Here is a 24,449-nt window from a genome sequence, read left to right on the forward strand (position 1 = left end):
TTAGTAAATAAAGCTAAAAACCAGCTGATTTATTTAAAAAAAACAGCTAAAACCAGTGAAAAACTGCTGATTTATTTAAAACACACAGCTAAAACCAATGATTTAGCATGTTGCTAGTATGATTTAGGATGCTGCTGGCATAAAGTCTCGGCTCATCTGAGCATTCTGTCAATGTAAGTCTATGGGATTTTTCCCAATTTTCATCGTCATTTTTAAGAAATCGTAAGTCCGATGAGTTAGAAAAAATATGGCAACCCGAGTCAGACCAGTCTGAAGGTCTGGGCCGAGTTTTGCAGTTCTAGTTTGAAAGCTAAAGGTAGAGATACAGCTTAATTTTCGGCTCGAAGAAACAATATTAGCGTGAACAGCATATCAGCAAATTAGTTTTTCAAACTTAATAATACGGTCAATAATGTTGTTTTTGGTTGGTGTGTTGTTCTGTATCTAATTGATTTCTGGTTGTACAAGGCTTGAGAAAGACTCTCAGAGGTCACTGAGGTCAGAAGAATATGTCAAGTGAGGTTACTGATTTGAGTCAGTTATGCAAGCCAATGTCTGTTTTAATAACTTAAAGAAGATCACGTGACAGAAACTGTTGTTATTAAGATTGTTATAGAGAGTCCAGGGAATTCCGTGAGCTGTCTTTTACTTTCTGATTAGCGTCCTATTAAACTTCCTCTCAAATTCCCCTGTAGTGTGAAAATAATAAGCCGCACGGCCCGAAGAAGTAACCGCCCCGTTCCAAATACGGATAAAAGGAACAATACGGAAATTTGCGTCATAATCGTAGGCGTCCAATGAGGATTTGTAGTTCAGACTACCGCTGAAACGCGTGACGCGGCCTCTGCGTCATTACTCATCGTTTAAATGTGCAGACGCCCACGGAAAACACGACGAAATTCCGTATTCCTCGCCGATTTAACGTAGCACAGCGGAGGGGTAATTAGACAGACACCCGACGATCAAATAACAAGCACTCAGGGAGACAATCTCTCAACGTTTAGACTATAAGTTCGGGCATCTTAACCAAACTGTATTGCTTGACAATACACATCAACAAGCAAAAAGGAAATACTACCATCGTTGGATCATTATTTTAACGCAACTGTAGAGAATCAAAACAACCAGAAGATCATCACTTCGGCGCCCGGTGAATTTAGAAAACCTGGTGTGATCGATTAACAGAACTGGCCTTTTAAAATACACTGCCTGTAAAAATGGGACTGCTGTTTGCCAAACTGATGACTGTTTTCGGAGACAGAGGTAAGCTAGTTTAATAAACGTTTGCGTTTTATTATTATTTTCCAATCTACGCGTTTTATCAACAGTCAGTGACGCTACAGTGGTTTTTGTTAATGTAACTGTAGTTAACTTTGTTTAAAAAAACAATTCTGTCCTGGCTATTGAGAAACTTTACAAGTTGTACCCTTCAGGGTTTTTAACACACTTCTTAATTGTTACCTGTTTTCAAACTCCGGATAAAGGCTATTGATGAAGTCTGAATTAATCATTTCTTCATATTTATACTTTTTTAAGTCTATTACATTTATGAGTTAGAATAACGCGAGTTGTTTAGCAGTCTACAACCAATCACGAACGTCCTCAGTTCGTTCTCATTAAATATTCATGAGCTTTGTTTGTGTTCTGAAAACTTCCCTTATGATTGTACTTTATGTTTCATAAGAATTATGATTTGACGTTCTCTTAAAACATTTACAGACAGATTTAATCATTAAAATACTCACAGATTGTGCTTTTTGTTCAGCCAATAACAATGACTGCATGAATAACCAAATGTACAGTGGGATAAAATTTGGATAGTGTTGAAATGTAAGATTAAGTGGCATTAATAACGTCTGTGTTAGGATGTTCTGTTCTTTCTGTACATGTCAGATAAGATTGTACGCTAGTGAGGTTCAAAGATCATGGGAGTTTTGCTTGCTTACAGTTATTCCACAGCAGTTTCCTCAGCTTTTCTTAACTTGGTAAACCCAAACAGATATAGATCACTGAACACCGAGTTCTTAGAAATACATAGCATGATGTCAGTCAGGCCGATGTTATCAGATGACATTTTCATGCAGAATAGATTAAACAATGTCTGTTTTTTCTCTCTTTTTAGAACACAAAGTGATTATTGTCGGTTTGGACAATGCTGGGAAGACCACTATCCTCTACCAGTTGTAAGTGTTTTTCTTTTCGAAAGCATAAACAGAAGCACATGACCTTTGTCAGTCTGTTATTACGTGTTATATGTTTCCACTCAGCTTTTGAACTTTGTATGCCTTGTTCTTTCCAGTTTAACTAAAGAAGCCGTGCAGACTTCTCCCACAATTGGCAGCAACGTAGAGGAAATTGCAGTGAAGAAAACACGCTTCCTTGTCTGGGACATCGGTGGTCAGGAGAGTCTCAGAGCTACCTGGAACTCGTATTACTGTAATACAGAGGTGTGTGTCATTAACCTGCGTGCCTTGCTTGTGTGACAGGAAATTTGTGGTACTCTAATGATTGCACTTTCCCTACTGATTACAGGCAGATACAATATATTATTGTCAGCTCTGTAGTCTTTATAAAATGTATAATCTGCCTCTCTAAATAACAGATTGTCATCCTGGTGGTTGATAGCACTGACCGAGAACGCCTGACTATAACTAAAGAGGAGCTTCATCGCATGCTTGCACATGAGGTTAGTTTACATTCAGCTGCTTCATGACACAGTTGTTATGAATATTTCATGATGGGTATTTAATGCACTTCACATGTGTGGTATCGGTGCCTGGGTTTAACAGTAAGATTTTTAGCTCCTTTTTTTTTTTTTTTTTTTAAAGAAGTCTCTTCTGCTCACCAAGCCTGCATTTATTTGATTCAAAGTACAGCAAAAACAGTAATATTTTGAAATATTTTTACCATTTAAAACTCTTCTATGTGAATATATTTTAAAATTTAATTTATTCCTGTGATCAAAGCTGAATTTTTAGCATCAATACTTCAGTCTTCAGCATCACATCATCCTTCAGAAGTTGGTCTAATATAATTGAACAAATATTCAGTTATGATTATTGTTAATATTTAAAACAGTACTTTTTTTCCGGGATTCTTTGAGTAGAAAAATCCGAAGATCAGCATTTATCTGAAATAAAAAGCTTTTGTAACATTGTACACTATACCATTCAAAAGATTATTTAAAATTTTAGAAATTAATACTTTTATTTAGCAAGGATGCTTTAAAGTAATCAAAAGTGATGATAACAACATTTATGTTACAAAAAAATCTATTTCAAATAAATGCTGTTCTTCTAAACTTTGTATTCATCAAAGAAACCTAAAAAAATATACTCTGCCGTTTTCAGCATAATAATAATAATTTTTGAGCAGCAAATCAGAATATTACAGTGATTTCTGAAGGATCATGTGTTCTGGAGTGATGATGCTAAAATTCAGCTTTGAAATCACAGGAATAAATTACATTTTAAAATATATTCAAGTAAAAAACAGTTATTTTAAATGGTAAAATTATTTCATTTCATAAACATTTTACTGTTTTTGCTGTACTTTGGATCAAATAAATGCAGGCTTGGTGAGCAGAAAAGACTTTCAAAAACATGAAAAAAATCTTACTATTCAAAAACCTTTGACTGGTTGTGTATGTAATATTTTATTTATTTAGACCTTCGAGTATGCTCAAAATACTGTAACTATAGTATTTTTGAATTGTCTGTTAAATTTCATTAAGTTTTAATTGTAGATTAATTTTTTTCAAGTCATTTTGTTATACGCTTTTGTCATTTTTTTTTTTTTTTTATTCCAATTTTACCTGTTTACAGTTACATTTTAGTACTTGAGCCTAAACTTGTTTTGGTCAGTTGTCAAAACAACATTGCAGTTTATTTCAGTTAAAAAGGTTTTTGGTAGTTTTGGTTAACAATAATCACACTGGTTCAAAATAATGTCTAAAAAAGGTGTCTCCAATCAGAAAAAACATAATCCGTATCAGGAGAAAGGAAACCATATCCTATCTGATAGTAAAATACATCAAATTTTTGTTAAAGTCATGAAAATAAGGCATGTTTTTCACAAAATGGACACAAGTAGGAATGTTGTATATGTTATTTTATAATTCTTACCCCAAACAGAAATATTTGCTTACATATATTCAAAACATTTGAACGTGATTAAAATGTCATCTAGGGATTCTCATGTCATTTTACGTTGGCAAACAAATGATTGAATCAGATTTTTAGGGTTGGGTTAGACCATTCCAACGGAGTCTAGCCCTAGTCGTAACTGTTTTGAACGTTATTCTTTCTTGTTGACGTTTTAATTTCATTACTTCTCCTTTTTCTCCACACAGGATCTGCAGAACGCATCGGTGCTGGTTTTGGCAAATAAGCAGGACATGAAAAACAGCATGTCTGCTGCAGAGATCTCTCAGAGTCTGACTCTCAGCTCGCTCAACGCCCGCTCCTGGCATGTCCAGGCCTGCTGCGCGCTCACTGGAGAAGGGTATGTGTGTTTTCTAGGAGTGCACTTGTTTACCTGTGTTTCGCAATTCCTGAGTGAAAGCCTATTTATTTGATGCGTAACCATCTCTTTCTTTTCCCCCTACAGTTTACCAGCCAGTCTAGATTGGATGCGCTCCCGAGTTGTGGCGAATTAGTCCAGCAACAGTGCTTCTGAAACCTCTGGAACTGCTGAAAGAGAGATCAGGCCTGCTTAAGACTTTTCATCAAGCTCTCAGTGCCTCTGTCTGAGTAAACTTCAAATACTGAATCTTGGAGGAACACGCTTCATCCACTTACTATGGATATCAGAACAAGCCTGGAGACTCTGTGTGTGTGTGTGTGTGTGTGTGTGAGAGAGAGAGAGAGAGAGAGAGTGAGTGAATGTGTGTGTATAAACGTTTGTGTTTGTACATTATGTGACTCCGTTCTAGAGGTCCACATGTTTACATTACAGACTTCTGAAATGATCTGACCCTGATCATGATGTGTTGGTGCCACTGTTTTCACCTCCGGCTGTGCTGACGGCTCCGCTGCTCACGTGGAGTTATTGTCTACAGGCGTCCATCTCAAAAAGGGTGGAGGTGGGGGTAATGGTTCACATGCCCGTGCTGATTCATGATGAGCCACTAAGCTATTGAGCAAGCATTACTTGAAGTATTTAAATGGAAATTATTTGTGTATGTTGTACAGATGTGTGCATGCAGAATGGAACGTGTTCAAGTATTTTATTTTTGAAAGTAGACTGGATATTCATAGTATGCTTTCTTATATAATTTTGTACAAAAAAAGTTTTGTACAAATAAAAAATCTACTAAAAATATGCCTTTGTCTTGGAGGAATATATTCAGCCTGGGTTCAAAATGTATGTGACTGTTGAGTAGGTGAAATAGAGGCGCAGATAAAGACAATCAATGATTATCAGATCAAACAGCAGCTGACTACAGCTCAATTTGCATTGATCATTCAGATGATAATCTGTCCCCTCCTTTTATAGATCCACATGCTAATGCATGAAAGCCAACCAAAGATGTGAATATTTATTTGCAATGCATGTTGTGAGCATTTTGATTTGCTAATGCAGTAAGCTATGTTTCATTGTCGGTGGACAATCTGTCGTGAATGTTTTATTTCAACCTAGGCTTTGGAATAACTTGTTTTTACACCTCACAAAGGTGGGATCTAATTTGCACTCCTGTACAGGTGATGCGCTAAACTTAGTAAATCTTTACAGGTGCAAAATAGGTTTTCAGAATGGTGCAAGTCAGAAAATGCAACACTTCTCTCAGAAAATTGTTCCAGTTGCAAATGTTTTGGTATTCACATGCTTATTTTTTTTGTTTGCACTGCAACAACACGTAAAAAAAAATAAGAAGAAAAATCAAACTTTCACACAGAACTCAAAAACGGACTAGACAAAATTATTGGCACCTTGTCAAAATTGTAAGAAATCATTGCTTTTCAAGCATGTGATGCTTCTACAATTTGTATTTAGACACGGCAAGTACTTGCTTGGCAAGTAACAGGTGTGGGCAATATAGTAATCACAGTTAAAATGGAGAAAAGTTGACTCAACCTTTGTGTTGTGTGTCACACTGAGCATGGAGAAAAGAAAGAAGTATGAAGAGTTACTGTGGATTTGAGAGAAAAAATTGTGGAAAAACATGGACAATCTCAAGGCTACAAGTCCATCTCCAGAGATCTTAATGTTCCTGTATCCACTGTGCACAATATCATCAAGAGGTTTACAGATCATGGCACTGTAGCTAACCTCCCTGGACATAGACGGAAGAGCAAAATTAATGAAAAATTGAACAACAAAGGATTGTTCGAATGGTGGATAAAGAACCCGATTAACTTCCAAACAAATTCAAGCTGATCTGCAGACACAGCACACAGACGTCGCCATCTGAATGAAAAGGGACGCTATGGTAGGAGACACCACTGCTGGCACAAAGGCATAAAAAAGCAAGACTGGAGTTTGCCAAAACTTGTGACAAAACCACAATCCTTCTGGGAGAATGTAATGTGGACAGATGAGACAAAAGTAGAGCTTTTTGGTAAAGGAAATTGTGACACTGTTTACAGAAAAAGAAAAGAAAAAGAGAACAGTCCCTACAGTCAAACATGGTGGAGGTTCAAAGATGTTTTGGGGTTTGCTTTGCTGCTTCTGGCACTGGATGCCTTGACTGTGTGAACGGTATCATTAAATCTGATGATTACCAAAGAATTTGGGGGCAGAATGTAGTGGTCAGTGTCAGAAAGCTGCGCCTCCACCAGAGATCATGGGTCTTCCAGCAGGACAATGACCCGAAACACACTTCAAAAGCACTCAGAAATGATTACAAACAAAGCACTGGAGAGTTCTGAAATGGCCAGCAATGAGTCTAGATCTGAATCCCATCTCAAAACAGCAGTTGGGAGAAGGCATCCTTCAAATCTGAATGACCTGGAGCAGTTTGCAAAAGAAGAGCAGTCCAAAATGCCAGTAGAGCGGTGTAAGAAACTCATTCATGGTGACAGGAAGCGACTGATGTCAGATATTTTTTCCAAAGGGGTGTTACCAAATATTAAGTTAAGGGTGCCAATAATTTTGTCCAGTGCATTTTTGGGTTCTGTGTGGAATTTTATCAGATTTTGACTTTTGTGTGTGTGTGTGTGTTGTTCCAGTGCAAAAAAAGAATAAATAAATAAACGTGAGTACCAAAACATTTGCAACTGCAACAATTTTCTGAGAGAAGGGTTGCATTTTCTGACAGAATTGCAAGGGTGCCGATATTTTTGGCCATGACTGTATACTTGAGTATAGGAAAATAGATAATAAGTACAGCAATTAATTCTCTTTGGACCAGAACAATATTTTTATGCCTAGCCTTACAAAATATCATAGAATCTAAAAATTACTGTAGCTAAAAATAAAACTTGGCTGGGATATATAAATATATAACTGTACATGGCCTTTTCTTAAAAACTGTTAAATAAATAGATTTTTTAATGGAATAACACTGCACAATAAAGATGCCTCAATCAGTCTGAGTGCAAATATTTGGATAGTGTTTCTCAAGATAATGCTTAGCCAAATGACTGAGAGGCATGTACATGATTTTAAACTTTGGCCTTACCTATTAATATTTAACAGAGAAATACAAAATGCTGTTACTAAACAGTACTTCAGCCTATGGACCTGTAAATGACTTGATGTGCTGATATTGTGCTGATTAAATAAATGTAGGCTTCCTATTGTAAAACATAACAGTCATTGAAATTAGATAACAGTTGTTGAAATGAGCATGTCTCATTATTTAAAACGTTGTGTGTCAATGGGATCAATGGGAGTTGCTGCTTCTGTTGATGACAATATGGGCTTAAGTGAGCACATTTGATGACAAGTTATTCATGCTTTTTCTTTCTGCTGAGTCATTAAATAAGTCCAAAATAATGAAATAATTGCTCATGTATTCAGTCAGGGTGTGCGTTTAGTAACCAGGCCCTTTATCTACTTGTTACTGGTACATGAGATTTAATGGCCATGAAGATTCACAGAATACTCTTTCTTGGCTTCTTGTTATTGTTAAGATTTGTGATCAATTACATGCGTAATCATGTTTCTAAACATGTGCCCTGATTACAATAAAGAAGAGGTCACGCAGGGGGCACCCGGATTTGAACCGGGGACCTCTTGATCTGCAGTCAAATGCTCTACCACTGAGCTATACCCCCTCACGCAAACTTACCTCACATGTGTCATTTTCATAGGTCAGTTTCCTAATGGCCCATCTATAACAATGTAATTAAAGGTCTGTATGACAGTCTGAGTTTGTTTTCTATATTTCTTTCTATTTTAATAGATTAATATGGGATTCCAGGAATAAAACTCTTCTAGTTCAGCGCTGTGTGTTACTCCACTCTGGGTAAGGAGGTGATATAATTAATCCTATCAATAAAATAACAATCGTGAGAATTCCTGAAATGTTTTCCTCAAAAAACATAATTTCTTTACGACTAAAGAAAGAAAGACAAGACATCTTGGATGACAAGGGGGTGAGTACATTACTGTAAATTTTCATTCTAGAAGTGAACTACGCCTTTAAAGGGGTCATTGGATGTAAAGTTCACTTTTACATGTTGTTTGAACATTAATGTGTGTTTGCAGTGTGTGTACACAAACACCCTATAATGATAAAAATCCACCCAGTGGTTTTTATTTAATCTGTAAAAATAATTTCCCCTTTTTCAAATCAAGCCATTCTCAGCATCTTGTCTGTGTGATGTCACAACGACAGAGGCCGCTCTTACAATAGACTGACTGACATGGCCGTCTTACCTTAGACCCATGTTAAATGAGCAGTAACACTCCTATCGCCAAAGTGTTTCGATGCCGGAGCAGGTATGTAGACAAGAATGGCTCCTAAAGTGATTGTTGGATGTAATAATGAACATAGAGGTCGTCGTTTACTCCCGACATCTGAGCCGCTGAAGATGCAGTGGATGACTTTTGTTTGTAAAGGGAACGCACCTCCCAATCTATATAAATGCGACTATGTTCATGCAAATCATTTGTGATCCAGCTTCACCTACAGCAGAAGTGAAGGGGGGTTTTTATGAATCTTTGCAATCGCCTTTCCTAATGACGTGCTAGTTAGCAAGTTTCGTGGCTAAATGCGGCTAAAGTAAACAGGCTCGTCACTCCCATAGACTGTGGCCCGTGACGTCACCCATAGGTTTCTGAAGAGCATTTTTGAAGCTCTTAGTGGGCGGGAGTCGGCTGTCGCCGTCTTGGAATCGCGTCACTGCACGTCACTTCCGGATAATCGAAAATCGGCAAAAAGGCGGGATGTAGGTGGAGCTGGTTGCTGAAACCACGCCCGCCTAGCACGACGGTGGTGAGAGCAGCGGCAATCCACCTGTCACTCAAGTGGCCACGCCCTAAATTATGCAGAACTTTAAGACTTAATATAGAGTTATATAGACATAGAGTTATGAAAAAATTCACCCCCCTCACAGTTGACATGAAGGGCAAAATTATAGACCAAAACCACTTTTTGTACCAGGCTGTAAACATATTTTTTTCTGCTGTAAAGTTGGGCATTTTAACATGGGGAGTCTATGGGATTGACTCCCTTTTGGAGCCAGTCTCTAGCGGCCAGTTGATAAATTGCAGTTTTAGTCACTTCCGTGTTGGTTTCAATAGAGAGAGCGGGAGGTTGCCGCTTGGTCCCTCCACAGAGAGAAGAGAGGGGCGGGGCAAGCAGAGCTCATTAACATTTAAAGCGACATTGACAAGAACAGGATGATTTTTGTAGAGCTGATATTGACATGGTAAAAAGGGTGTTTTTTACACTACCATTGAGAATTTTTAACCAAAGCATGTTATAGACTTTTCATTAAGACTCTAAAGAATCTTATCAACTTGTGGAAAATGGGCGTCAGATGGCCGTTTTAACAGATTTCACAGAAAAAAATCTCATAGTGTATGATGGCACAGATTCAGAATTTTAACCTCAAGTTATTAATATATAAAACATGATAACAAATATGGTTGATATTTTGAGGTGATTTTGAAACTTACTAAGCTGTAGTCCAGGGGTGGCGAACTCCGGTCCTGGAGAGCCACAGCCCTGCAGAGTTCAGCTCCAACCCTAATTAAAACTCACCTGCCTGTTGCTTTCTAGTAACCCTTCAGACCTTGATGAGCTTGTTCAGGTGATTAGGGTTGAAGCACAACTATGCAGTGCTGCGGCTCTCCAGGACCGACCTTCACCATCCCTGCCGTAGTCTGTATTGTCCCCAATAACGAAAATAGCAAAAATAACTGCGAGATTTGGATTACTCTGGTATGGCCATACCATTATATCTTACTAAAAATGATTTGATTTAAAGAAAGATCAGTGACCATGTTACAATGTGTCGTCTATGGTCCAGAGTTTTACAATACTCCCACTTTTCACTAAATTTTTGATAACCATTTGTTTCAACCTTTGTATGGGGCGACACCTAGTGGCTAAGCACACAACTACATGCGCTCCACTCCAAATACAGTAAGAGAGGATGATTTCATGGGACTTTCATCAGATTAAGTTGTGCGTCATAATGCAGTTCAGTAAGCTTGCCTGTGTCTGTTTTCTTTTCGCAGTGCAGTTGGACCCAGGTTCAATCCTGTGCAACCTTTGACATATTTTCTTTATAATTCTTCTATTGTGCTTGTAGGCCTTAACACAATACTAGCGGTTGCTCTTTATTTTTAAAGAGTGTGGATAAAAATAGGGGGCACCCGGATTTGAACCGGGGACCTCTTGATCTGCAGTCAAATGCTCTACCACTGAGCTATACCCCCTGCTCCAATGAAGTGGCACAGGTGATGTTTTCACAGGTTAGTTACTAAGTGCTCAAGTCCATTGTGTATCTAATGATTGTGTATACGAGGGTAAGTGTTTGTTTTGTGTCACTTCTGAGCCCATAACTGTGTGTTGTCCATCTGTTGCAATGCCCAGACATAACTGTAATAATCAGGAAATAAATAAATAGGTAAATTCACAAAAATCTACTAAACAAAATGAGATTTCCAACATGTCATGATGTTAATAGCTGTTTTAGTATTACTAAAAAATTGAATGTTCTAAATGCACATTATTTAAAAACACTTTGTCTAAAAGGTGAAAGTTTGACTGATTTTCAAATTATATAGGTTATAATCCATTAAAGATTTGTATGAAACGTTTGTTTTTGCCCACATATAGGATGCAAAGTGGAATGACATTCGCATATCTATGCTGGCTTTACTCTCGAAATAGCAGTTATTGACATAGTGAGAACCATAGCAATGGACGGGACAAAAATAGATGTGAAAATAGATGTGTAGATCAAAGCTAAAGCACCGTCAATGATTTAACTGATTAGTCAATTGACTAGAAACAGTTGACTACAGCTGAATTTGCACTGATCATTCAGATGATAATCTGTCCCCTCTTTTTATAGATCCATATGCTAATTCATGAAAGCCAACCAAAGACCTGAACATCTATTTGCTATGCATGCTGTGTGCATTTTGATTTACAGTAAGCTATATATCAACAATCACAAAAAATCATAGACATATCACTACCATTATTGTAATGAAGAATAAAACTGTTTGATATATAGAATATATACAAAACAATTTTTTGTTGATGTAAAAGATAGCAGTAAGTGAAATGAGCATGGCTCATTTTTTAAAATGTTGTGTGTCTATGGGATAAATAGAAGATCCTGCTTCTATATATGACAGTATTGGTTTGTTGAGTGAGCAGCTTTAATGACAGTCTATTCATGCAGTCAAATGCTCTACCACTGAGCTATACCCCCATGCAAAACAATACTTCACAGTTTTCACAGGACAGTCACATAACAGTGCATCTATAACAATGTAATTTAGGGAGTCTAACAGTCTGAGTATGTTTTATATATTTTCTTTCCATCCAAATAAATTAATACAGGATTCCAGGAATAAAACTTCTAGTTCAGTGCTGTGTATTACTCTACTCTGGTAGGGAGGTGATATAATCAATCCAGTCAGTAAACTAATGTTGCATTGGGTCTTCATGGTCACCTCTGCTACTGTGAGAAAATCAATATTAAAATGGTTGAGGGGAGAAAAAAAAAAAAAAAAAAAATAATAATAATAGGAGCAAGGGGCAATGGAAAAGGGGATGTAAGAACATCCATATGGTTTACTTAAAAACCCCAACACAAATGCAGTTGTGTAGAAATCAGTCTATATTTTTAGTTGCAGGCCTGCCAGTTACACATTTCCAACGTAGGTAAATATCAAGCTAAATATCGAAAGACCATAAAGGGAGAATTTTGGATGGTGCTAGAATGAGCCTGTTATGAGGAAATCAGCTTCCATTAAAACATTGTTCTGTGTTACATTTAACAAGAACTACTGTATACCGTGAACCCTACGGTACACTACAGCGGATAAGTCAACAGATTGATGGCATGGTAACAGATTACTCTGGTATGGCCACACCAATAGCTCTTACTAAAAAGAAACTTAAAGAAAGATTAGTGACCATGTTACAAAGCGTCGTCTATGGTCCAGAGTCTTACAATATTCACACTTTCCACCAGATTTTTGATAATTATTTGTTTCACCCTTTATATGGGGCGACATCTAGTGGCTACGTACACAACCACATGCGCTCCACTCCAAAGTAAGGCATGTTGATTTCATTAGACTTTCATCAGATGAAGTTGTGCGTCACAATTCGTATGTGCTATGTAGCTCAATGAGTTTGTGTGCGTCTGTTTTCTTTTTGCAGTGCAGGTGGTCCCGGGTTCGATCCTGTGCATCCCTTGACATAGTTTCGTTGTAGTCTTACTATTGTGCTTCTTGGCCTTAACACAACACTACAGGTTGCTCTCTATTTTTGAGTGCTGTGGTAAAAACAGAGGGCACCCAGATTTGAATCGGGGACCTCTTGATCTGCAGTCAAATGCTTTACCACTGAGCTATACCCCCACCTGCAATTACCTGGCCCAGGTGATACTTTCACAAAGAGCTGGCTAAATGATAGTTTGACTGAATTTAAAATGATATAGGCTATAATCTATTAAAGAACTGTATGAAACGCTTATTTTTGGCCACATACAAGCTGCAAAGTTTCATACACTTTCAAATTCACGGATTCACTCTCGAAATTGCAGTAATTGACATATCCATAGCATATGATAACCATAGCAATAGACAAGACAAAAATATGAAACTAGATGTGCATTAAAGGAGAAGTTCACTTCCAGAACAAAAACTTACAGATAATGTACTCACCCCCTTGTCATCCGAGATGTACGTGTCTTTCTTTCTTCAGTCATAAAGAAATTATGTTTTTTGAGGAAAACATTTCAGGATTTCTCTCCATAATGTGGATTTCAATGGTGCCCCCAAGTTTGAACATGCCATTTAAAAGCAGCTTCAAATGGCTCTAAACGAGGACGAATGGTCTTATCTAGCGAAACGATCAGTCATTTTCTTTAAAACATGTACAGTTTATACACTTCTTAACGTCAAACGCTTGTGTTGTCTAGCTCTGTGATGCACATGCGTAGTCTGTGTATTCCAGTTTATGACAGTTAGGGTATGTCGAAAAACTCCCATCCCATTTCTCCTCCAACTTAAAAATCGCCCTACTTTGCTGGTTTACCTTTTTTGTAAATGGTGTTTGACCCTCTTTTGCACGTTCACTTTGTAAACACTGGGTCGGTACTTCAGCAGTGATGTAGGAAGTATCATAGACAATAACATTTTAAGTAGCATATATCATAGACACAAACATTTTTGTAATGAAGAACTGTTTGATATATAGAATATATACAAACATAAAACTCTCACTTTTATTTGTTTCAAAAAATTTTTTGCTGTTTGATTGTTCAACAAGCCCTATGAAACTATATTGTATTAAGATTTGAATTTAGCATGTCTCGTTATTTAAAATGTTGTGTGTCTAGGGGATAAATGGAAGATCCTGCTTCTATATATGACAATATTGGTTTGCTGAGTGAGCAGATTTGATGACAGTCTATTCATGTTTTCTCCTTCTGTAGAGTCATTAGATAAGTCCAAAATAATGAAATAATTGCTCATGTAGTTAGTCAGGGTGTGCGTTTGGTAACCAGGGCCTTTATCTACGTGTTTTACAAGTTTTAGGGCCATGAAGATTCAATGGAAGGACTCACGTTATTGGCCTCTAATATTGTTAGGATTTGCGATTAATTACGTGCATATTCATATTGGTTTCTTGCCATCTACCCATGTGGCCTGATTACAATAAAGATGGCCCATAGGGGGCACCCGGATTTGAACCGGGGACCTCTTGATCTGCAGTCAAATGCTCTACCACTGAAAGCTCAAACCCATTGTGTATACAAGGGCGAGTACTTGATTTGTGTCTCTTTTGAGCCCATAGATGTGTGCTTTCCTCCTGTTGTAATACCCAAAAACAACTGTAATAATCAGGAAATTAATTAATTACTTAATTATTTAATTAATTCACAAAAACTACAAAAAAATATGAAATTTCCAACAATACACTATGGTGATAAAAGTGCTGAGCTGTTTTAGTATTACTCAAAGTTTGAATATACTGAATGCACATTATTTAAAGTAAACAGGCTCATCACTCCAGAGAGAGAAGAGAGGGGTGGGGCGAGCAGAGCTCATTAACATTTAAAGCAACATCGACCAGAACAGGTTGATTTTTGCAGAGCTGATTTTGACATGGTAAAAAGGGTGTTTTTTACACTACCATTGAGAAATTTTAACAAAAGCATGTTATAGACTTTTCATTAAGAAGAACCATATCAACTGGAAAAAGGGGCATCCGATGGCCCCTTTAAAAACACTTTGTTATCAGTGTTTCTAAAAGGTGATAATCTGACTGAATTTCAAATGATAAAGAATTTAAGAAATATTCAAAAGTGAAAGTCTTTCTCTAGAAAATGCTGAAAGGGAGATCAGACCTATCTAAAGGTAGGGTAGGCAAATTCGACAGGCCAGCAATAGCAAACTAGCTTTAAAAGCATAAGATCCCACCCTCCCTGCGAATGGCTCTCCACAGCCACACCTTCTCCAAAACACATGAATGTGCACAGGCAGACCAGCAACACGATGACTGTCCTACCAGGGCTTATCAGGCATGCGCACATCAATGTTACTTCATTGCTGTCACACTGAACAACAATTAATTACTGTATTTACATTATTGTAAGAGTAGGTTTAGGGTTGGGGTAGATATTAATAAAATACAGTCTGATAGGTAGTAAATTTAATTTATTGTTATTTTATGGCGAGATTTTGCGTCATCTGGGCGTAGCTGTATCCCTTCTAGCCCTAACCAACCATTGGTGGATGCAGTGCTGTCAGATTACCTCATGTTTCATTCACCGGTGAGAAAACATTACAGTACAAAGTGCATAATAACAATAATAACGCCTTTGATTCTCACTTGGTCTGCTATGATGACATATCATGTGCGTAAAAGTGCTCGGAGGTATGCAAATACATACGTTGACAGGCAGGTAGGACAGCCTATTGTAATCCTTGAAACAAAGAATATGATGACGACGTGGGCTTGTTGAGTGAGCAGATTTGATGACAGCCTATTCATGCTTTCTCCTTCTGCTGAGTCATTAACCTAGTCCAAAATAATCAAATAATCGCTCATGTAGTCATTCAGGATGTACATTTGGTAACCAGGCCCTTTATCTACGTGTTACTGGTAGATGAAATTTATGGCCATTAAGATTCACAGAAGGCTTCGGGTTCTTGGCCTCTAATATTGTTAAGATTTGCGATTAGTTACATGTGCGTATTTATATTGGTTTCCTGCCATCTAAATGTGTGGCCTGATGCCAATAAACAAGAACCGTAGGGGGCACCCGGATTTGAACCAGGGACCTCTTGATCTGCAGTCAAATGCTCTACCACTGAGCTATACCCCCTCACACAACATCACTTCACAGGTGTCCTTTCACAGGTTAAGCACCTAATGGTTCATAACAAAGTATTTAAGGATGTGTCCGACAGTCTGAGTAAGTTTTATATTTTTTCCTATGGGTAAAAAAACACAAAAAATATATACAACTGATAATGATTTTATCAATGCAGCTTGAAGAAATAGGGGTATTTGTGTTGCAGTACTTTGTTCTGAATATCAGACCTGCAGGCTTAGGATCATCTAATGATACTTGAAAATGTCATGCTTACCTGTTTAAATTCACTTTTTTATTGGGACAAGCCAGTTTGAACATGACCACATCATGAGTAGCACATCTTGTCGAGAACCATAAAACAATATCAGGATACTACTTACAAATGAAAATGACATGTCTTTCCAGGAAATATCAATTGGGACAATATCTGTTGGGAAGTATTAATGTAACTACTATTGGTGTGTACTAAGATCTTAACAAATATGTACAAAAGGTAGAAAGGATAAACATGGCATACTGACAGCAGTAGAGGGTTTGCACTTACGTCACGGTTTGGTAGGTTACCCGGATGCGCGGCCATGTTGGCAATACTCTGATGTAAAATTTATGCTAATTTATGCTGTCTAAACCACAGAAAAAACGTGTGGAAGCTGTTAAATCATTTGGAGAAGCACTTAGTAAACAGGAAAAGGCGCAATATTTTGACAAACTAAAGTTAATAGGTGGTAAAGATATGTACGAGCAGTATTAATTAAGATATTAGCATAATATTTCACCTACCTGACCGGAAATGATAAGAACAAACACAAATGTTGTCAAGATTCTTGCCCTGGAAATCCAGGGGGGTATTCCAGAAAGCAGATTATGTGACATAGCAGGGTATGTTTAAGGGTAAGTAAGCAGATAACCTCAACTTTTGGTTCCAAAAACGGTAACTTTCAGGGTATGTAAGTAGCCATAGCAACTTGCTCTCTGAAGATAACCTGCTATGGGGCAGGCTATGTTTCAGTGTTTTAACTTATTTCAGAGTGATCGGCGCATACGTGACCTACTGAGGAGACTCCTGTGGGCGTGACAGATATATATAGGGTTGTATGATACTTAAATCTAATGGATTAAAGATTAAACAAACAAAAAAAGACCACCAATTAGGTGGCGATATGCACTAAGTATGTAAACGACCTTTTGAACGATAGATGAAGAAAGAGCAGTATGGCGCTTTATCTTAGCGTCTGTTTCCATAGTGACTCCTTGATTCGTCGATCTGTTGAAAATGTCTTGCGTGTTAACCAGGAGCATACTCCGTGTTGAACGAACTTACTCTCGGACGCGTTTTTGGAACCAGCATACCTCGAGTAAGCAAGGTTTGGGTTAATCAACCGAGAGTTCAGGGTTTAGCAGGTGGTAAGTTAACCTTGCTTTCTGGAATACACCCCTGGTTCAGTTTGGCCAAACGCCTTTTGTTCCTTAGTCTTTTACTCTCTTCTTCTTGATTTGTTATAACGTTTGGTAGTCTATAGTGCTCCAAATGGTTTTCCCAGTCTGACCGATTAGTACAGCCCAAAACATGACAATAATTGACCGTTTTCAGCAGCAATAATCAGCAAAATAAGCAAGTTTCGTTCAGTTCAGTAGCATTGTTTACGTTCAGTGCCGCCAATATGGCTAACTGATGAGGTGTCATGAAAACACTCCATACAGATTTTTTTCAAATAAACAAACAAACAAACAAAGGACAAAAGGAATGTAAGAACATGAATAATCCAGTTCTGTTGAAATCAGTCAATATATTCTGCCTGTCAATCACCCATTTCCAATGTAGTTACATCAAGTTTGGTATAAATACCATAAAACAGGACTTTTGGATGGGACGGGATTTTTTTGGAACATAATGTTTTCATTTGTCACACGCATGTTTCTTAGCAACAAACCGCATGTTTTTACACAAGTTTATTGTGTTCGGAACAACTTGAACATCTGGTAGTCAGGGTTGCCAAGTTTTCTCAACAAAACCTGCCCAATTGCGACTCAAATCTAGCCCAAAAGTAGCCCAATTGCGTTTTGAGGGCAGGCCCCCAGTTAAAAATCCTGTTCCGGGGGTAAAATGCAGGTTTTTTGGCAGGGTTCCCATGGTCAAATTAGCATTCAAGGGGTTAAATATTACATTAAAGTAGCCTGATTCTGCTGGAAAACCGTGGACTTGGCAACACTGCTAGTAGTGAGGTCCTCAGTCCTTTATGATGCACAGTGCAGAATTTCTAATAATTTACAAAGTCAACAATTTTATAATGTCTAGTGTTTTAAAATTGATTTTAAGTCATGCAGTGTGTTCCAGCCTTTATGTTTACAAAAACCTCTAGATAAATAAAAACATTATTACTGAGTGTATAATGATATAGTGGATAGTGGCTACGTACACAACTACATGCATTCCACTCCATATACAGTAAGACATGTTGATCTAATAAGACCTTCATCAGATTAAGTTGTGCATCATAATTTGTACCTGATATGTAGCTCAGTGAGTTTATGTGTGTTTGTTTTCTTTTTGCAATGCAGCTGGTCCTGAGTTCGATCCTGTGTAAACCTTCAAATATTTTCATTGTAATTCTACTGTTGTGCTTGTTGGCCTAAACAAGGGACAGCTGGTTTGAATTTCACAACTTTTTACTAAAATCTAAAAAAGAGAGATTCCAGATCTGTGTGTGGTAAGCAGCTTCTATCTCTGTGTTATTGCAAGATGGTTTCACGGCAGGTTTCATACATCTGGCCCACGTTATCTCAAGCTCTATTTGAAAATCCACTACCAGAGGTTGCTTTTCATTTAAGTGATGTGGGGAAAAAATAGGGGGCACCCGGATTTGAACCGGGGACCTCTTGATCTGCAGTCAAATGCTCTACCACTGAGCTATACCCCCACCTGCAGTTATTTGGCGCAGGTATTACTTTAACAGGTTAGTTATTGAGTTCTCAGTGCCTCTATGTGTATAGTGGGTGTGTATATAGTGTTTGTTTTGTGTCTCTTCTGAGCCTTTAACGTGCTGTTCTCCTGTTGCAATACCCAAAAATAATGGTAATAATCTAGAAGTCTTTTCATTAATTAATTTTCAAAAAACTACCAAAAAATGACATTTCCAACAATACACAATGATAATAAAAGTGCTTAGCTGTTGTCGTATTACTCAAAGTTTGAATATGCTGAATGCACATTATTTAAAAACACTGTGTTATCAGTGTTTATGCTAAAAGTGGATAGTTTGACTTAATTTCAAATGATAAAGAATTTCAAGAGCTATTTGAGAGTGAAAGTCTTCCTCTAAAACTGCGGAAAGAAAGATCAGGCCTGCTTAAAAAGTTAGAATAGGCATTGGACCTTTTTCACGACTGTGATGACATGTTTCAATGGTCATCATAATCACAAATCCTTGAAAGTTTTTATGTCTATTTCTAAATATTCTGATGTTGATGAGTCTTGCTCGTTTTGTGGTTTTGTTGAGGAAACAGCTGCCCGTTTATTTTTTGATTGTGGTGTAACCAACAAATTGTGGGTTGATTTAAGCACCTATGTTTTTAGTCTTACAAATGTGACCAATACCTTCGTCCTCAAAGATGTTATTTTTTATTATGAAAATCCAAAACTATTATCTGTTGAATATGTTGTTAATTTTCTTATATTGAATGCAAAATTCTTCATTCATAAGCAAAAATGGCTTAAATGTCCTGTTGTTTCCCCTTTTTCTTTCTGAACTTGACTCTCTCGTTTCATCTCTTAGACTTACAAATAACAAACAGAGTGCCAAATTTTTATTGCATTATGACAACTTTTGTAAAAGGAGGTAATTTATTGTTATACTTTTTTTCTGTATGGATAATGCCATAATTTGATGTACGAAAGATATTTTTTATATATACATATATTTTTTAAATATATGTACATTTATAACACTATACTTAGTATTATTTCACCTTTTCATCAAGTTACAAAAACTAGTTAATGCTAATGCAAGGGTGTTCATAGAGTCTATGGCAGGGACGGTAAATTTGAATCTCTATTGACTGCCGATATCAGTCTCTCTCAATTTTTTCCTTTTGATTGAAAGTCATGAAAACACTATTGTGGAGTTTTTCTTTTGCTATTTGTGCAAATTGGAATGCCAGAAATGTATTTGTGGTATTCTCCGAATCACTGCTCTTGGATTTTACCCAACTATGACAACTTCCACTATGAGAAGCCCGGAAATGTGAGAAAGGCTGGCAATAGCAAGCTTGCTCGGAGGTATGCAAAACTGCAAATACATACGTTGACAGGCAGATAGGACAGCCTATCGTAATCCTCGGACCAAGGACTAAGATTGGCGACGTGATGACGCCGTGGCCCTGTTGAGTGAGCACATTTGATGACAGTCTATTCATGAATTCTCCTAAGAGAATAAGTCCAAAATAATGAAGTCAGGGTGTGCATTTGGTAACCAGGACCTGTATCTACGTGATACTGGTAGCTGAGATTCATGGCCATGAAGATTCACGGAAGGTTTCGGGTTGTAGTTTTCTGTAATTGTTAGGATTTATGATTAGATATGTGTGTATTCATATTGGTTTCTTGCCATCTAGGCATGTGGCCTGATGACAATAAGGAAGAAGTTCCATAGGGGGCACCCGGATTTGAACCGGGGACCTCTTGATCTGCAGTCAAATGCTCTACCACTGAGCTATACCCCCACACACAACACCTCCTCACAGGTGTCTTTTTTACAGGACAGTCGCCATCTATAACAATGTAATTAAAGGTGTGTATAACAGTCTGTTTGTTTTATATACTTTCTTTGCATTTAAATAGTTTAATATGGGATTACAGGCATAATCCCTGTTTTACCCTTTGTATGGGTCGACACCTAGTGGCTAAATACACAACTACATGCATTTCACTCCAAATACAGTAAGACATGTTGATTTCATGGGACTTTCATCAGATTAAGTCATCAGTGAGTTTGTGTGTGTCTGTTTTCTTTTTATAATGCAGTTGATCCTGGGTTCGAGCCTATGAAATCCTTAACATATTTTCTTTGTAATCCTACTATTGTGCTTATTGGCCTAAACAAGCGACAGCTGGTTTGACTTCCACAATTTTTTACATAGAATCTAAAGAAGAGAGAAAGCTATAAAAAGCTTCATGTGGCCATTAAGGGATTTCAGATCTGTGTGTGGTAAACAGGTGCAATCTGTGTGTTATTGCTAGGTGATATCCACAGCAGGTTTCATGTATCTGGCCTATGTTATTGCCAAACTCTATTTGAAACCCACTATAAGAGAGTTTCTCTTCATTTTTAAGTGGTGTGGAAAAAAAACAGGGGGCACCCGGATTTGAACCGGGGACCTCTTGATCTGCAGTCAAATGCTCTACCACTGAGCTATACCCCCACCTGTAAAGAAATGCCACAGGTGACACTTTCACAGGTTAGTTACTGAGTGCTCAAGGCCTTTGTGTATATAATAGGTGTGTATACAAGTGTAAGTGTTTGTTTTGTGTCTCTTCTAAGCACATAGCTGTGTGCTGTCCCCCTATTGCAGGACCCAAAAATAACTGTAATAATCAGGGTTTTCTTTTGTGTTACTTGTTTGTTTGTATAAATGTGGTTGAGGCCACAAGTAATCTAAAATCAGATATACAATGACATTACACAATACAGTTCAGCCATATGTACATTCAGCCCTTTTATGACTGTAATTTATTTTTTAAATACATTTTACACCTCTCTACCTACAGAGTGGTGAAGCCATTGTTACATTATTCTCCAGAAAATATCAGCATTGGCCACTAAATCTTGTACACAAGTAAATTAAATAATTAATTAATTTAAAAAACAAGGCCTTTTCTTTTTTTTTCCAAAAAATGTACAATAAATTGTTGTACAATGTTAAAAAATTATATATTTTTTAAATGTTTTTTTTTTTTTTAGTACTGACCCAAATAAGGTATTTCACATAAAAGACGTTTACATGTAGTCCACAGGAGAAAATAATAGTTGAATTTATAAAAAATGACCCCAATCAAAAGTTTACATACACTTGATTCCTAATACTGTGTTGTTACCTGAATGATCCCCAGCTGTGTTTGTTTTGTTGATGTTGTTATTTTTTTTGTTGTTTAGTGTTAGTTTTTCATGAGTCCGTTGTTTGTCCTGAACAGTTAAACTGTCCGCTGTTCTTCAGAAAAATCCTTCAGGTCCCACAATTTTTTTGGTGTTTTAGCATTTTTGTGTATTTGAACCTTTTCCAATAATGACTGTATGTTTTTCATTTAGTACTGCCTTTCAAAAGCCCAGAAGTTTCCCAGAAGACAAGATAAGTTACATTTTCCCTAATCTTCAAATTCAAAAAGTTTTCACCGCCCCAGCCCTTAATGCATCGTGTTTCGTTCATGGATCATCAGTGAGCGCTTGAACCTTCTGTAATAGTTGCATATGAGTTCCTCAGTACACTTCAGTTAAAATGTAAAATATATATTCACTGACCACATGTCAATCTATCAAGATGACGTGAATAAACAAATGTACATGTAAGTCCTGAATATAAATTTAGAACAATTAAAACATGTGGCAACTTGTCCCAATACAACTTTGTGACATTTTTGAAGAACACCCATGTCCTGAAATAAATATCTGTCCACCGATAGTATCTACCTTCATTACACAGTTCTCATTAGACACTTCTCTGAATGTTTATCAGTGTTATTGCATCCACTTGATTAACAGCAGCTATAACAAAAATGTAGTGCAACTAAATGTTTAGTTTGGAGACAACACACATTCATCTAATAGACACTAAACTTTATAGTTATTGAGATATAGCCAATGTAACAACTTCCCTGTGTGATAACTAGCCACAGTCTCCGCTACAACAGGAAGATGCAAATGAAAACATACGGTTACAGTAAAGCTAACTATCTTTGCAGACACCTGAGCAACACTCACACTAAACCACGAGTCTGGCAAAAACACAAAACAGACAGATGTCAGTCAGATGTGACTAAACACTCATGTACAGTTGTGCTCTTAAAAATGTACAAAAATCTAACCTTTCATTGCAGAAAAAAAATGTTTTTCTCAAAAACACAGGCCACAATTAATCATGCCCTTTTATTCAATACTTTTTGTAGCCTTCTTTTGCCAAGATAACAGCTCTGAGTCTTCACCTATAGTGCCTGATAAGTTTAGAGAACATCTGGCAAGAGATCAGAGACCGTTCCTTAAGACAGAATCTGACAGAATGCTTCTCCTCTTCAGTTCACCCCACTCATTTTCTACAGCGTTCAGGTCAGGGAACTAGGCTGGCCGTGGCAGAAACTCAGTTTTGTTCTCAGTGGCCCATTTTTGTTTTAATTTTGGTGTTTGTTTGTGAAGCATTATCCTGTTGGAGGATCCAACCATGGGCCATTGTAAGATTTCTAGCAGTCAGTCAGTTTTTAATTTTTTCTCTGCCAGTATTTGTTACAATCCATGATGCCATCTATCTAAACAAGATATCCAGGACCTCTGACAGAAAAATAGACCCACAACATTAAAGATGCAGCAGTATATTTCATTGTACACATGGGGTACTTTTATATCCCTGTGTGCACATTGCAAAAAAATATATTTTCTTACTTGTTTTCTAGTATAAATATTTAAACATGCTTGAATCAAGATGCATTACTTGACAAGTAAAATTATTTAAGATATTATGTCTTGTTTTCTGACAACAATTTTAGTACTTTTTCCTTAAAACAAGCAAAAATATCTGCCAGTGGGGTAAGAAAAATAATCTTAATTCCAAGGCTAAACAAGATTATTTGTCTTGCCCCACTGGCAGACATTTTTGCTTGTTTTAAGCAAAAAGTACTAAATTTTTGATAATTGTCGTCAGAAAACAAGACATAATATCTTAAGTCACTCTACTTGTAAAGTAAATTCATCTTGATTTAAGAGTTTTTCGATATTTATACTAGAAAAGTAAGAAAATAATTTTCTGCAGTGCACCAAACCCATTTTGAGTGTTTGCTACTAAAAGCTTATTGTTTACTTTCATCTGACAAACATTTAATCATTTTTACTTTTCGTCGAATACCCAGTCCCGTTTGAAGTTCCTGTATTGTCCAGCAAATGAATATGACATTTTTAAATGAAAGATCAAATGGCTAAACAATGCAGATTCTTTTCACATCCTTCTTTGATCATATTTACCAAGGGTGTGAATAATTTTGAGCACACCTGTAGGCCTACATGAACTAAAATGTATATAGTTGCACATAGCCACCAGGTGTCACTTAAACAAAGGACGGCCGAAACTAAATCTCGCGCTAGAGTAAAGTATTTCTGGCGCATCCGATTCGAAACTGAAACAATGGTGTTTGACTACTTTGGATAAAATGTGAACGACTTGTGTGCAAAGTGATTTACATGAACAAACAGTAGCAAAGACGTCATGATGATCAAAGTTAGCTTAGGG

At 37.1% G+C, this 24,449-nt stretch overlaps 1 protein-coding gene and 7 non-coding genes across 8 annotated transcripts; 1 reads left to right on the forward strand and 7 right to left on the reverse strand.

Annotated features, from left to right (window-relative positions):
• The first annotated feature begins 848 nt into the window (after positions 1-848).
• Positions 849-5,323, forward strand: arl5c (ADP-ribosylation factor-like 5C). The gene is made up of 6 exons (XM_051106693.1): positions 849-1,263; positions 2,123-2,183; positions 2,300-2,447; positions 2,603-2,686; positions 4,352-4,503; positions 4,609-5,323. The coding sequence occupies exons 1-6, from the start codon at positions 1,218-1,220 to the stop codon at positions 4,655-4,657; spliced, it is 540 nt and encodes a 179-aa protein (XP_050962650.1). The 5' UTR covers positions 849-1,217; the 3' UTR covers positions 4,658-5,323.
• A 2,824-nt stretch (positions 5,324-8,147) lies between these two features.
• On the reverse strand, positions 8,148-8,219 carry trnac-gca (transfer RNA cysteine (anticodon GCA)). Its single transcript has one exon. It is a non-coding gene; the product is annotated as a tRNA-Cys (tRNA).
• Positions 8,220-10,761: 2,542 nt separating this feature from the next.
• Positions 10,762-10,833, reverse strand: trnac-gca (transfer RNA cysteine (anticodon GCA)). The gene has a single exon. It is a non-coding gene; the product is annotated as a tRNA-Cys (tRNA).
• A 2,094-nt stretch (positions 10,834-12,927) lies between these two features.
• trnac-gca (transfer RNA cysteine (anticodon GCA)) lies at positions 12,928-12,999 on the reverse strand. Its single transcript has one exon. It is a non-coding gene; the product is annotated as a tRNA-Cys (tRNA).
• Positions 13,000-15,902: 2,903 nt separating this feature from the next.
• trnac-gca (transfer RNA cysteine (anticodon GCA)) lies at positions 15,903-15,974 on the reverse strand. The gene has a single exon. It is a non-coding gene; the product is annotated as a tRNA-Cys (tRNA).
• A 2,837-nt stretch (positions 15,975-18,811) lies between these two features.
• Positions 18,812-18,883, reverse strand: trnac-gca (transfer RNA cysteine (anticodon GCA)). The gene has a single exon. It is a non-coding gene; the product is annotated as a tRNA-Cys (tRNA).
• A 1,729-nt stretch (positions 18,884-20,612) lies between these two features.
• On the reverse strand, positions 20,613-20,684 carry trnac-gca (transfer RNA cysteine (anticodon GCA)). The gene has a single exon. It is a non-coding gene; the product is annotated as a tRNA-Cys (tRNA).
• A 627-nt stretch (positions 20,685-21,311) lies between these two features.
• Positions 21,312-21,383, reverse strand: trnac-gca (transfer RNA cysteine (anticodon GCA)). Its single transcript has one exon. It is a non-coding gene; the product is annotated as a tRNA-Cys (tRNA).
• Between the last annotated feature and the right edge of the window lie 3,066 nt (positions 21,384-24,449).

This window comes from Labeo rohita, chromosome 3, assembly GCF_022985175.1.
Source record: "Labeo rohita strain BAU-BD-2019 chromosome 3, IGBB_LRoh.1.0, whole genome shotgun sequence".
Classification (NCBI taxonomy): Eukaryota; Metazoa; Chordata; class Actinopteri; order Cypriniformes; family Cyprinidae; genus Labeo; species Labeo rohita.

Bases quoted from the DNA above. Each gene is read 5' to 3' on its own strand.
- arl5c (XM_051106693.1), top strand. From the start codon at position 1,218: ATGGGACTGCTGTTTGCCAAACTGATGACTGTTTTCGGAGACAGAG. The intron at 2,448-2,602 runs GTGTGTGTCATT...TCTAAATAACAG, and splicing joins CGTATTACTGTAATACAGAG to ATTGTCATCCTGGTGGTTGA. The intron at 2,687-4,351 runs GTTAGTTTACAT...TTCTCCACACAG, and splicing joins ATCGCATGCTTGCACATGAG to GATCTGCAGAACGCATCGGT.